This window comes from Nymphaea colorata, chromosome 11, assembly GCF_008831285.2.
Source record: "Nymphaea colorata isolate Beijing-Zhang1983 chromosome 11, ASM883128v2, whole genome shotgun sequence".
NCBI lineage: Eukaryota > Viridiplantae > Streptophyta > Magnoliopsida > Nymphaeales > Nymphaeaceae > Nymphaea > Nymphaea colorata.
Genome location: NC_045148.1, coordinates 8,596,860 through 8,612,078, shown reverse-complemented (window position 1 = coordinate 8,612,078; position 15,219 = coordinate 8,596,860). Strand labels below are relative to the sequence as shown.

The 15,219-nt window shown below is 37.3% G+C and overlaps 1 protein-coding gene across 1 annotated transcript; it reads left to right on the top strand.

Moving 5' to 3' along the window:
- The first annotated feature begins 7,736 nt into the window (after positions 1 to 7,736).
- LOC116264360 (alpha-thujene synthase TPS3, chloroplastic-like) lies at positions 7,737 to 10,537 on the top strand. The gene is made up of 6 exons (XM_031644504.1): positions 7,737 to 7,820; positions 8,141 to 8,338; positions 8,476 to 8,728; positions 8,851 to 9,235; positions 9,344 to 9,562; positions 10,468 to 10,537. The coding sequence occupies exons 2-6, from the start codon at positions 8,162 to 8,164 to the stop codon at positions 10,508 to 10,510; spliced, it is 1,077 nt and encodes a 358-aa protein (XP_031500364.1). The 5' UTR covers positions 7,737 to 7,820; positions 8,141 to 8,161; the 3' UTR covers positions 10,511 to 10,537.
- Positions 10,538 to 15,219: the final 4,682 nt, after the last annotated feature.

Here is a 15,219-nt window from a genome sequence, read left to right as displayed (position 1 = left end):
GGCATCCGGCCGACCCAGGCCCGACCCCCCAAACCCGAGCCAGGGCTCGACCCAGCCCAATTAAATTTAATTTTTTTAATATAAAATAAAAAAATTAATTTAAAATGTATTTTTAATAATAAAATGTATACTATTATTAAATCAAAATAATAAAAATTTAATAAAATTAAACGGGCCGACTCAGGCTGCGTACCGGGTAAATGTCGCGTACCTGGGCCCATTGCCAAGGCTGCTAACCCTTCATTTGCGAGACACATATATTTGAACCCCATATATATATATATATATAGTCTGCCACCATTTTTAAGTAAGAGGAGAGAACCCCAAACCCAGATGAGAGGCAGAAGCCCCTCTCTTCGGAGTGCAAAACTGTATTAGGATCTAGATGAACTTACTATTGTTCCCTTTTTATTACTTTTTGCAATTTAAAGAAATAACACCTACAATAATTGAATTGACGATTGGACTCTCACCGACCTATCAAAGTAGTATCTGCCACCTTTTGTAATATAGAGAAAGCGCCTCACAAGAGAATCAAACTGACAACCAGGCTCTTACCTGACCGCCAGTCCAACCACCTAGCTATGCCGTGATGAGAATATGTAGTTGGTATCACAATATTTAAAGACTAGTACATGTACAGATGAAGAAACAAAGGAAAGTAATGAATTACGTTTTATGTTAAGGGGTGCTGAATAATCGAACGTGTCGGTCTGGGTACACATGGTTTAGGAGGCTGAACCCGAAGCCAAGACCGAGATATGACTGTGACCCAACTTGAGTACATGTAAAGTCTGAATTTACCACCGGGGTTTGGATCCTGATTCGTTTTCAAAATTGAGGCCCAACTCCAAGTCTTGATAAGGGAAAGCCGATCGTGTCAAATCTAATAAAAGGCAGACCCGGACTGAGTCTATCATTATGTATGGGCACTTGAAAAAGGATTTGGTGAGAATCATGAGATAATATTGGAGGGCGCTAGCAGGAACTGAATGCCATTGCTAGGAACTAAATTAACATCATGACGATCGTGAGTATTATGTATCCAAGTTCTAATTTGGATTCAAATATGAATGAACAAAAAAGGTTATATCTGAATCCACGTTCGAAGTCCAATTTCACAATCCAAATGCAATTTGAAGCTGATTTTTGAATTCATGTATGAATCCGAATCTGAATTTTGAACTAGTTCTGACCATTTTTCAAAATATATGAGCATTATCTACAAGATATTTATTTAAAACTATATTTGACTCGAATCCAAATTATTCGAATCTAAATCTGGTTGGATGTTATTTCTTTAAACTGAATCTGATCCAATATCTTAATTTGATATTCTTTTTTTTTTTCATATCTTATTTTTTCAAAACGAGTCAGTGGAATATCCAATTCAGATATGATACATTGACGTCTCTAAAAAAACGAACAAGATAAAGGAAATTAGGTCCAGACTTATCGATATCATTATGGCAACCCTAGTTACATCTACTTTACTACAACGATTACGTCACATCCAATAATATTTGTCGCAAAAGAATAAGTAAATAGACAATACATGTATATAAAGACAAAGCGGCGGGTGTTTTACAGTGAGACTCTCAGTCTCTCTCTCACACATGAGATCAGATCCTCATAACTAAAGTTTGAAGGAAGAAGACAACTTTAATATCTTTTTCGGTTGTGAGTTATTCTACGCATGGGCGGAGCTAGAAATTTTTCATGATAGGGTCAAATTAAAGTTTCTAAATTTTGATTAGAGTCAAAATCTCATTTTTCAAAACTTTTATATGAAACAAATGAAATTTTTTAAAATTTACATATAATTTTTTAAATTTTTGTTTAGGTGGAGCCAGGACCCATATAGGCCCTACCTTGACTCCGCCCACAACGGTACATATATAGACTATCCAAATGATTCAAACAAAGCCTCCACATGTTGAAAAGGTATGCATGTGCAGAATATCACAGGACCTGAAATCATGTTTGAGCGTTTTCCCCTAAAATATTCTCAATTGTAAATGCCAAACAATATTTTCAGGCAACTTATTTACGTATTACTAACTAAGAACATCAAGTTTATACAAAATGTACGTGCGTTTCAAAGAATTAGCCGTAATATATATATAGTCTGGTTACATCATTAATTAGTGCCACACGATAAACTTTTTGCATGCACATTTTCATTTTTTTTTTAATTAAGGCAAAAGGAAATTCATTATTATCAACTTTGTGGGATTAGATATCTTAAAGAAGAAAAAACGCATACGCATTCCATACAACATTTGCCAACATTTGGTCTTAAATTAGTTCATTATCTAGAGAAAAGAAGGGGGACTACATGCCAAGGTGACCTCTCCAATTTGCTTTTAGACATCGATCAACTTTACTTGAACTGTTATTTAGAATGTATTTGGATGAAATAATTGAAAAATCGACTCAAGCTGATCAACGGATGCACATTTAAAAGGATTTAACTTGAATCTGAGTCACTTACATAGACAACCGATTAGGAAGATTCTGCTCAGTTGATTCTATCATGTTCAAGTTTCCGATGTCACGAAGTTTTCATAACTGGTCCGATCAAGATGCCATCACTTCGCCATGCATTTTGCTGTTTGTCAACCAATTTTAGCGAGAAACGAGTCAAGATCCAGGCAGGAGCGAAGCCAGAAATTTTTGACCGGGAGGCAGGAGCGGAGCCAGAAATTTTTGACCGGGAGCAGCAGAAACATGTAAATGAAGAAAATGGCTATGAGATATCAACCTGAGAATGACCATTTTGTCCATCTGCGTGGGCAACTGCCCACACAAGCCCACACCTTGACCTAGCCCCTGGATCCATATGAGGTCTACTAGAACTAAGGCAAAACTTGATGAAACAGCTAGCTATTGGAAACAAATTCCCAAACGGTCGATGCCTTGAACAGGCCAGCCCCCAACCGGATTTTATCCAGCCAGCAAAACCGGGTTCTAAATCTAGGGTACAGTTGGATGTGGACTTGGATCCATCTCCTTGGATTAATTATATAATACCCAGATTTTCTGGGGTCTGGGTCCAACATGATTAATCATAAGCTGAATCGATTTACACATACATGTGCGTCAATTAGGGGGCCATTGATATAAGATAAAATAGTAGGGACGCCAATGATCCAAAATCTAAATTTATATCAAAATGTATAATGACTGGATATGACCGAACTCAGACTTGGTACAAAGTTTAGGTGTAGGGCTGTTCTGAGTGAGTTCGAGCTGAATTAAGCCAGCTCAAACTCGGGTCAAGTTTCTTGAAAGAAACTTGAACACAGCTTGAGTTTGAGTCGAGTTTGATTTTGTTAGCTCGAGCCCGACTCGGCTCGACTTCTTAAAACTCGAACTCGGCTCCATTAAGCTTAAGCCAAAAATTGTTTGAGCCGAGCCAAACATTTCATTAAAAAGTTTTTTTTTTTTTTTTTTTTTTTTTTTTTTTTTTTTTTTTTTTTTTAAAAAAAAAGAAAGATGCAGCATATATCTTAACATTGAACCTCCGGTGTACCAGTCACGTGCATACCCATTTGAGCAATATATTTTTTTCGATAATTTTATGAGACATATTTTATATATCTTCTTCCTCGAGCTTAACCGAGTTTAATAAAGCCGAGCCCACTTAACTAGAGCTCGACTCGTTTAGGTTGTTGAGTTTATTTCTTAACTCGAACTCGACTCGTTTATCAAACGAGTCGGGTTCGAATCAAGTTTATCGAGCGAGTTCGAGTTGAGCCCAAATTAGCTGGACTCGTTGAACAACAGCCCTATTTAGATGAAGATATACCAAACCAAGGTTGAGTTAATGTGAGCAAGATATTCCAACATGATCGCATGCAAAATTTGAGTTTAGCCCACATCCCATCATGCTTGGATCTAGAATTGAGTTCAAAAATTCAGGTCCAAGACGAAGTCGAGTTTAAGGGAGATCCGATTAGGTCAGGTTTAGTAAACGGCAGATATATGAGCTTAGTCCGAACCATTTACATCTCCATAAACGAATTTATTCACGCCAACTATTACCCAAATATTCCTGAAAAAGGGTCATGGAACCCAAGATTAATACAGGCTTTAAAAAGAGTTTGTTACGATATTTGTGGTTACTGGATCCCAAGATTTTCCATTCCTAATAATAATCGAACTCAAGACTTTGCACACGGTTTAGGTGATGGAACCTGAAACCAAGACAGGGATCTATCATCTAAGTATCGTCCAACTTTATTTGATATACAAGTTGAATTTACCCATCCATGTTAATTTGGATCCAACTTCAGTTTCAAAAATTCAGGGCCAAGTCCACGGCTTAAGTACTGGTGGGATCTGATTAGGTCGATTAGATATATTGTTGGAACTTAGTCTGTCTACTACTTACTTTATTCACGATAATCATTGTCCAAAAGTTTTTCAAAGGTCATGAGTCCACAGTTTGTTTATATGCTAGTGGTTACTAGATCATAAGCATGTTCTCCGGGGACGCTGCCATGTGTAATATTCACTTCAATCTCTGCCATTGTTATACTTTTGACAATTAGTAAAAGTAATTTCTATTCCTAGCATCCACCCACACATCTATCCTACAAAAAGGATCCTCTAGTTTTTGAGTGAGCAGGAAGTCTTTAGAAGAGAGTCAAAGCTCTCACCCAATCCCTTGTGCTCTTAGGGTAACTTTGGTCTCTTGGTGATTTGGTGATGCAACTTTGCCGTACTTCAGCTTACGCACAAGCAACTACCTGTATCTCAAAAGAATTCACTTCAATCTCTGTCATTGTTATGCTTTTAACCGTTAGTAACAGTAATTTCTATTCCTATCATCCACCCACACATCTATCCTACAAAAAAGATCCTCTAGTTTTTGAGTGAGGAGGAAGTCTTTCATCCTACTGCCCAGAAGAGAGTCAAAACTCTCACCCATCCCCTTGTGTTCTTAGGGTAACTATGGTCTCTAGGTAATGCAGCTTTACCGTGCTTCAGCTTGCGCACAAGCAACTAACTCTATCTCACAAAAGAATTTCTTATCTCCTTTTTCGAGAAGATAGTTAGAAGTATTAGAGGGAGAGATCATAAGGAAATTGAGAGATCACTTGGGTCTAACATCATTGACCATATTTCTTAGAAACGACGAAAGTGTAACACAGAAACGAAGTATGAAATGGCAGAAATACACAGCCGCACAGTGAAAACGTTAGCTCCTGTATTGATGAGCTCTCATGTGCATAAGGATACAGTTAGGCACCGACTAACATCTAGTGAGCCCAAACAAAAGGACGATCAGGATTTCATCTGCTTCTTAAGGACTCTGCAGAAAAATATGTAGACAAATTTACAATAATTCTGCCACGACTGCTAATATGGAAAAATAAGACTGCCAGTACAAAATAAAAAACAAGAAACTAGCTATAAATTACATGTATAGACTCAATACTCTTCAACAATTTTCAACCATTCAACAACCTGTCACTTCATTGGTAGGTCACATCTTTCTTTCAAATATCCATCAACGAGTATCAATCAAACAATCGACAATAATAGTTGACAAGATGAAGGAAAGTTGACAAAAAATTCCACAATATTAGGTGACCTTATCCACATGCAACTAAGATATTGGCTGAAAGCAACCTCTAATATTGGTTTCGGAACTATTCATGCATGCATATTTCGCGAGATGATTTCTCTGCAACGTTTTCTATCACTTATCCTCCAGCTGTATTGGTTGTTATTTCATTACCGTAATAAACACCTTAGTGTAAACAATTATAAATATATTACTCTACCGACACTCGTCAATTGACCTTTTGAACCATTACAATCCCTACCATAATTTTCGCTATCATAATTTTCTACTGTAGGGATGAGAATCAGCAATTCGGATGGACCATGACCTAAGCTTCTCTTCCATCCTCATCTGAATATTCAACAAATTGGCTCTGACAGTACTGCTGTTGAAGAAGCTCAAAGGGCCATTAATGCGGCTGATGTGGAGGCCAAAAGTGCTGAGAACGGTCTTGCTGTTGTGAAGCTATGGGTCAGTACAGAGGTTTGCAGTAAAATCTTCACTTGTTTGTCTACTACTGTAATGAAAATTTCTTTCACATGCATGTGTGAATCATGTCAAACTGTACCAAATGAAGTGCCTGACAGCATTTGTAGCAGCAGATGGAATTATTGCCCAAGAAGGTGCTGGCGATACTCCCTTTACCATGAGATGACTGACCAGTCCCTTCAGGTGTTGAAGGAGTGTTCATTCAAACAAAACCGGTGCTTCGTCATGTTTTTGGAGAGAGGATAAGGCCTGTGCTTAATGTCAATAGGATGGACCATTTTTTCTTGAAATCCAGGTTGAAGGGGAGGAAGCCTATCAGACCTTTTAACGAGTGATTGACTAGACGATGCAGAGATGCGTCTGAGAATGAGAAATGCAGTTTATTCTTTTGCAAAAGCAGAAGTTTAATTTATGTACGTTTTTTACTTTCAACTAATTGTGTAAAAAATATTATTTGAAATAAAAATGCAAATTCTTTTGAATTAATGGAGTCTCTCTTATAATATATATGTATATACACACACACTCTCTCTCTCTCCTAACTTTTTAATGGCATTTATTCGTTGCCATAGACAACGATTCAGCAGCACTTCTTCTTTGCCATAGTAAACCAACCATGGTTGTTTAGAAACGCCAGGGAAGGCCACTTTAGTGACATGCATTGACAGCTATAGAAAGGTCTATAACGCCACTTTTGAATGTCACTGAAAGATTTCAGTGGCGGCATTGTCTTTGCCATAAAAAGTCTGCATGTATCATATGCAAAGGATTGTGCTGAAGAGAATCACCCTTTCTACTTTCATTGGCGTTTCTCGTCGCACACTATTTTTCCCAGTAAATACTTTCAGTGACACTTGATGAGCGCCATTAAATATTAATATTTTTGTAGTGTCTTATATTAATGGCCCCTTAATTGATGCACATGTATTGTATAAAACAACTCATCTTATGATTCAGACCTTGAAATTAATTGGCTGTAGTTTTGTTTGTATACAAATTAAACATATATAACTGTGGTGATCAAATTGGCATACATGCATGAAAATAAATGTCCCCCACATTTTAGATAATTAATGGGATCTAGTACAAGTAAATATCTATCGGGGACCTCGTTGAATCTTCTAGAGAGAGCAAAATAAGCTCTATACGGAAAGTTGCTTCTCTAAGTATATATAAAGGCTTAAGAATGCCGAAGCAGGTGTGGGCAATTACCCTTATGCAGCCACAAAAACACATATTTTTATATTAACAATTTAAGACAGTTTTTTTTCATTTAATTGTTACTAATATCATTTGGTCATAAATTTGTGGCTTCACCCATGCCAGATATCAAGAAACTTTGAGCCTTTGCCAATTTTAAATGCATGATTCAACTGTGAACCAACTTCACCGTTTCGAATCTGTCTAGAACTTCCCTCCACTACAAGAAAGGCCGTTTTTAGCGTTGAATCTGGTCACCCATTGGAGGGCATCCTTTAACGTCACCATGAACGTTACAGACAACAGTTGCCACATTTCATGTACCATTAAATAATATATTCATGTCTCTTAATTTTGTCTGAATGCAAGAAATTAGGTAGGCACGCGGCGTCCTGCGACGCAATATATAAAAGCACTACATCTTATAAATGGGGAACCCCTACGACCCCAATTGAGCCATCCACCTTATCGCCATTGCTGTCTACGGAGAATTACGAGCGAGGAGTTGTTGAAGCCTCTGATCCTTCTTCGGCCACCATCTTGCATATCATATCAAGTAAATCGTTACTTTTCCAGCTTGTCTATCATCTCTGCTAGTGGGTGAAGGCCACTGGCAGGCGCAGGCCAATGCCTTCCCTCCCCCTCTCTCTCTCTCTCTCTCTCTCTCTAGATATATATATATATATATATATATATATATATATATATATATGAAATCAATGTTACAATCTTTTTTCAACATAGAGATTGTTTAGGTGCACTTACGTCCTGAAGCAAGCCGTCCGGAGGCGCATACTTGGGGCATGGTCTTAGAGGTTTTATGCAGAAAACAATTTTAAGTAAACATATTGATTTCTTGCACATTTTTATAAGCAGGAGCGCCGTGTCTTTACCACTATGGATCATAGGAACTGCTTCAGCTACGAAAAAGAGAACAAGAGCATGGTTGTGACCTCTTGGAGAAGCCAAATCAGCCCTCAACAGGTTGAAATGTCAGTTCAAAGACGTTCCGGGAATTATCCACCATGCCAATGGAAAGATGATTTCATCCTGTCATTAAAAAGCACACAAGAGGTAAATCGTTCTTGTACAAAATTGATGGAACCTCAGCAGATTCTAAATCAGCAGCTGTCCTTGGTTAAGAACTAATGCAAATTGATCACTTATTTCAGCATGCATGTATTTGAAACTAAAAGAGATCGTAAATGCAGGACAAGCATGGAAGCGAGAATATTGAGGAGATTAAAGAAGTTGTGAGGCAACTGGTGGAAGCTAGCAATGAGCCAGTGGCTCAGATGGAACTGGTGGATAGCCTCCAAAGGTTAGGAGTTTCTTACCACTTTGAGAAGGAGATCAAAGTTATAATGGACTCCATTTTCGAAGACAAAAAAGAATCTAAAGACCTCTATATTGCGGCTCTTAAATTCAGATTGTTGAGACAACATGGCTATCATGCCTCCCCTGGTGAGTATTAAACAATTAATGTATAGCCAGTATCATTTCTTGGTTAATCTAGAAACAAACTTTCATTAGTTTGAGTTCATCATGTAACTTGTTCTTGTTTTCTTGGTGGTATATTGTTGCAGATGTTTTTAACGTATTTAAAGACGAAAAAGGAAGATTAAAGAATGTCCTTTCGGAGGACGTGAAGGGGTTGTTGAGCTTGTATGAAGCTTCACATCTAGGATTTGAAGGGGAGAACGTATTGGAAGAGGCCATGACCTTTTCAACTCATCACCTCGAGGAAAGTACCAAGGTGCTGAACATAGATTCCATCCTTGCGAGACAAATAACTCATGCCTTGGAACTCCCTATTTCTAGAAGGATGCTTAGGTCAGAAGCAAGGAGCTATATAGATGTTTATGAAATCATGCCTAGACACCAGTCTGATTTACTCATACTCAAACTAGCAAAGATGGATTTCAATAATGTGCAGTCTTTGTACCAAGCCGAAATAAAGGAGATGTTAAGGTACTTGGTAACAGTAGATGCATTTATTTTGTTTACGTATATCAAAAATAAATTATATAATTGGAAACATTAATGATTCAATCTTTTGTTACAATTGATCTTCTCCAGGTGGTGGAGGGGCCTTGAGTTGGCAGAGAACTTGAAATTTTCTAGGGACAGATTGATGGAGAACTACGTGTGGACCATAGGAGTCAACTTCAATCCTCTTTTCTCCATCTGTAGAAAGGGTCTTACAAAACTCAATTGCCTCATCACGACTATCGATGATGTTTATGATGTGCATGGTACAATTGATGAGCTAGAACTGTTCACAGAGGCCGTTGGCAGGTAGATCATCTGCACCCTGAATTTAGAAAGATCGTTCGAGTTGCTTTGTGAGATGTGTGCTTTGTGGCATGCTACAGGTATTTGGTTGCCCTTGCATGACCATTGAAGTTCATGTATATCTTCTTTTTTCTATTGGCTTTTGAGAGAGAGGTGAGAAAAAATATAAATTAAGCCATTAATGTTAAGAATCTTATGTTCATTAAAGAAAACTGCACAAGGCCAACAAGTAACTAATTGGTCTTAAGAGGCTTGCTTATATGCAGATGCCCTTAAAAATTAAATTCTCGTTAAAACATAAAAGTTTTTGGCACTTTTTTGCTCTTTAATGCGCTTTTATCATTGAAACACTGTACCGACTTTTGCATTGGCATAAGCCTAACAATTTTAGTTTCTTCGCAATTATGTTCTCCATATTCTCTAACATTACCCTTTTAATTTCTCCTTACTGCTGGAATATTCATGAATTTTGTAGATGGGAAATTGGAAATATTGATAAACTTCCACAGTACATGCGATTGTGTTTCTTAGCTCTCTATAACACAACCAATCAATTTGCTTATGACTTCATGCGGGATAAAGGCCCAAATATCCTAGGGTACTTGACAAGGGCGGTAAATATGCACTCATCTTTCTTAATAGTGATATTTTTTGTAACTAGATTTATGAAAAGTTAGTTTCCCCAACGAAAAGTGGTGGCATGCTTTAAGGGATTGGGAGGACATGCATATGATAATTTGGTTAAAACTTCATTATTTTGATTGAAGAGACAAATTATCCTCAAAAGTAGAAATAAATTGTCTTTGAGTAGATTTTCTTTTCTCCACTAATGTGTTAATTGCTGTCTTGTTGTGAAAATTAATTTGTAGAGTATCTCTTTCTAAGTCAACTTCATTACATTCATGAAGCATGAGAGAGGAGACACACCCAAATCGATATAGTGTTACATGAAGGAGAAGGTGTGTCAAAAGAAGCTGCTCGTCACCATGTTGATAGCAAGACTGCTAAGAAATGCTTGGAAAGGACTCTATGAAGAATGCTTGGAAGCTATTTCTAATGCTACTAGTCATCCATTTGTACATGTGCCTTGAATTATGCAAGAAAGACACAGTTCATGTATCAACATGGGGATGATCATGGTTTCCCAGAAAGAAATTATTCCGTGGAGTGCAAATTGAGGTTGATGGAAGAAAGTGTTTGATATGAAATGCATCTTCATCTTCATCGTCTCCCTTCTAACTCCTTGTCATCATTAGATGACCATCGTCTACTATTACTACATATTTTACATGGATATCACAGAAGTTGTTGTATGGAGAAAGGGAATATGGGAATGGATAGATTAGCATCTTGTTTTTCCTAAGAATTTTAATAATAGTTCCTAACATTTGCTTACATTTTAGAAGACAACTTATTAGTTTCCCTGATGGATATTAACATGCCAATAAATTTAAAATAAAAGGTATTCCAATATAAATTATGTTTAATTTATGTTTGTTTTATGGGGGGGAATATTAGTGCTGCTTTCTAAAAGAGTATATTTGAAGAACAAATATAACAACTTAAAAAAAAATGTAATTTCATAACATATCCCACTCGAAGCAATGTGGCAATTGGAGCAATGAAGATTTAGTGCATTGCAACCACTTAAGGAATATTTGGCAACTTCATTCTGCCCTTTGACATCTTGTTTAATGATAAGTAGATTAAATTAAATATGGGAAATTTTTAAATGAATGGAAGCCAATGATATCCAAAAGGTTTTTTAAAAATATGTAAGTGTCACGTGAAACAGTAAATGGATAAGGAACTCAGAGTTTTCACATGGATCCATAATATAAAACCATTTTTTGTTATTTGTTAAACTTGAAACGGTGCAACATTTTCTTGCTTCTTAGATCAGGATATCGGAGTGAGTAAAGACCGTTAATTGGATCCTGTGTCTGGATTTGAATCACATGTATCTCATACCTTTCCCACTCTTAGAACGGTACCCGACCCAACCCATGGGTCTTTTAGATCTCCGTTCGGATATTTATATGGCTCAGTTGTTGGGCCAGGGACGGAGCTAGGATTTTCGTGAGGGGCGAGCTGGCAGTCCGATCTCTGGATCCGGGTAGGGCCAAATTGAATTCTAATACAAAAAATACATTATGTAATTAAAAAATATTATTTTTTTTCAATGTAAAAAAAAAAAATTCATTGGCTGGGGTGGGGCCATGGCCTAGGTGGGCCCCCCTTCCCTCTGCCCCTGTGTTGGGCACCTCTAGTTCTTGCATGCAACTCACGCAACGCCCCATTTATGCATGGAGTTAGTGGCTGAAAAACATGTGGGCTGGTGTGGGCAATTGTCCACACAAGAACTCCCACCTTTTCATGTTGATATCCCATATCTTTTTACTCATTTCCTTATTAGCTGCCCCTTAAAACTTCCAAGTTATAGTGCCCTCATTCAAATGTTTGTGACTTCGGCAAACATGAATGCAACTCTTGCTGCGCATTACCAAACTGACATATTAGTTGAGGGGGTTGGCACAAAGACCGGTAGGGGCTGGTTGGCTGTCAGTTTTAATTTTGAATCCTAAGGTTGTCACGAGTCACCAGCTATCTCTACGCACCATAGTAGGCCTTGTACTTTAAGGAGATAAGGGATTGGATGAGACCTGCTGTTCTTCCTCCTCCTCTTCTTCTTCTTCTTCTTTTTATTTGTTCCTCCTCCTCTTCTTCATCTTCTTCTTTCTTGTTTATTTCTTCTTATTCGGTTGCGCTTTTTTTTATTTTTCCTGTTTGCCATGTTGGCTTCTGCTTCTTCTCTCCTCCCTTCGTCCAAGACAACTGCTATATATGCATCTTCTTCTTGTTCGTCAATCACATATACTGTATACCTGTGTGTTAATGTAGAAAACAATCTTTTCACACCAAGTGCATTTGTTAAAAGTAAACAATGGCGGACATGGTCGCATAAATCCAAATTTATGGCTACATAGCATGACTTTAGTGGTTTTGGACTTAATTGGAAATCAAAATGGTATTGGGCAAAAATTGCTAAATTGTAAAGTTGTTTAAATAATGTTTTGGAGTTTTAAATTATAAGGTTTTTCTCAAATATAATAGGGCGAGCTTGAAAAGAAATGAAAACATGTAAGCTTTTAAAAAATAAAAAAACTAAAAATGAGGGGAAATTAAAATAGTTAAGAAACTAATAACAAAAACATCAAAAAACAAGTAGATTTGTAACAAATAAAAATAAAAAATAAAAAAACTGTTTGGCATTTAAAAAACATGAAAAAGAAAGTGTGATAAAATTTATGCTTTTTTTTTGTTTTTAACATTTTTTTTCAAAAAACACATTTTTTTAGTTTAAAACGGTAATTTTATTATCAAGTTTTTTAGCATTTTTTTTTAAAACACGTTTTTTGTCACTATGTTTACAACTATCATCTTGATGTCGGATTGCTACAAAATAGAACAAACATTGCTTTTATAATATTAGAGATATCATGAATTTAGTGTGGTCGGCCCCCGGAACAAGTAGACTCCCTTGTGGTACGTCAACAAACGATGTTAATTAAGTTATGGAGATTAGTAGATGAAGAACATCAGCCGCAGCATGAAGAACATCAGAGGAAATTGATTGTTGAAGCCTAAAATATTTCCAAATCTGCTTGGAAGAGATGAAGTGTTTCTTTCTTTAATTTAATGATACTTAAATGTCGACAACCCTTTTAAGTATATTCTTGACCGAATTTTTTAAGTGGCCCGAAAAAGACAAAGCTGCGTGATGTTTAAGTGATTTATCAACTATTTTTATTTCATTATATATGGATTTTGAGCCGTTCACATGTGCAGAGACAGAAAGAAAGAGAGAAGGAGAAAGTGTATTTTGTATAATTTTTCGTGCTTTATTTCACTGTATGTGGATTTAGATCATTTATGTGTTTAGAGAGAAAAAAAAACACCAAAGAAATAAAAAAAAAATAGAAAACATGCATTAAAAATGTCCGTCGTATGGTTTGAGCAAACACTTGAAAAGGACTAATTACACTTTTTTTTTTCTTATAAGTCCACCAAACAAATGCTGAGAATAATTGCAAGTTGTCATCTTGAATAAGAACTCTTTAGTCTTGTATCTCACTTTGTATAAGATACAATATCTGATGTTTTATAAATCTATCTCAAAATTGAAGTAGATTGATTATTAAAGTGTTTCATGAATCTATCACAATATCTTAGAGTAAATTCACAAAACACTCCACCTTCTTCCTAATATCAAACGCTCCTTAAAGAATTCTTTTGTGTACAGTAATAATACATTTTTGTTTCATGTATCCACCACAAAAAATTGAAATAAATTTGTAGAATATTTTCAAGAGTAGATACATAAAACAATAAGCTGTTTTCAACCAGCCCCTAAGATTATTAGTAATGGTGTTGTAATATTCAGTTCAAATTGTGAACAAAGTTCACATTTATTTTTAAAAAATAAAATGAAAAAAGTATATAAATTAATTAGAAACAAAAAGAACTTACAGCATTAAAAAAAAATTAACTTATTAAAAAACTAGCACATAACGCAGTTAAATCAGCCATGTAATTAAATCTGTTTGCCATTTGAGTCGATTCCGGTAGCACCGTCGGATTCAGAACGGCTAGAAACACCGAACCGCGCATCCATGGTAACAAGAAAATGAAAAATTGACAAAACCTCCAGATGAGAGATCGACGGGCCCATCTGCGACCTTATCCATTAGTCGTCATCCCATCGTTTTGTTTCTCTAAACAGGCGGCGGCCGGGAAGAAAAAGGAGGACAGCCGCCGCCAACCACCGTCCCCACAGCATGCGGTGGACGACGAGCCAAATCCATAGCCTTCATCCCTTTTCCTTTCTATTTTCGTCGCTTTCAAACAGCAGGGCTCCACCACCACCATGGCATGTGACGCTGACGACCGCCCCTCATCCCTCAACCTCCGCCGACCGCCGGAATAGCAAATAGCGGCGAGCACATCCCGTAGCGAATACGGTGGGCCTGAATCCCCTCCCTCGATTTCCTCGCGCCTCTGTCTCAACCCCCTAAAACGCCACTCCCTTTCTATGGTAATGGCCAAAGCATGTCTTTTCCTGCGTCTCGGTTTATTCGGATCGGTTTTTTCAGAATCGATACGGTTTGGCACCTACCCGACTCGGTAATGAACCGGGTGCGGCTCACATTGGTCTCTGTTGAAGTATCCCTCTCAAAATGTATATATCTATTCAATAAACGTTTTAAAGTACTAATAACGTATTTTTTAAGATGAATCGTTTTTATAAATCGTCCGTTACGACTCGGGTGTGCAATTTTGTAAGATGCCGTATCAGTCAGCGAACCGATGAAGAGGATGTCCCTTTTCTGGAAATCAGGTTGACCATTGGGTGACTTGTCGACTATTGATTGGGTGTGAGTGGGGACGGTAGTCAATCATTGGGATGGCGATCGCCTGCTTGGGCCGCTCTGCCTCATGGAAGCGGAGTCCCAAAAGGAGAAGAGAGCCAGCAAATCCTCCTAAGATTAGAGCGTTGCTGTAGCCCCGCACCAGAAGCAAAGGAAGAAGGAAGGGGGGAAGATAAGGAAGGAAGGTAGAGAGGGGAACCGAGAATCCTTACGCTAGAAGAGGAAGGAGGG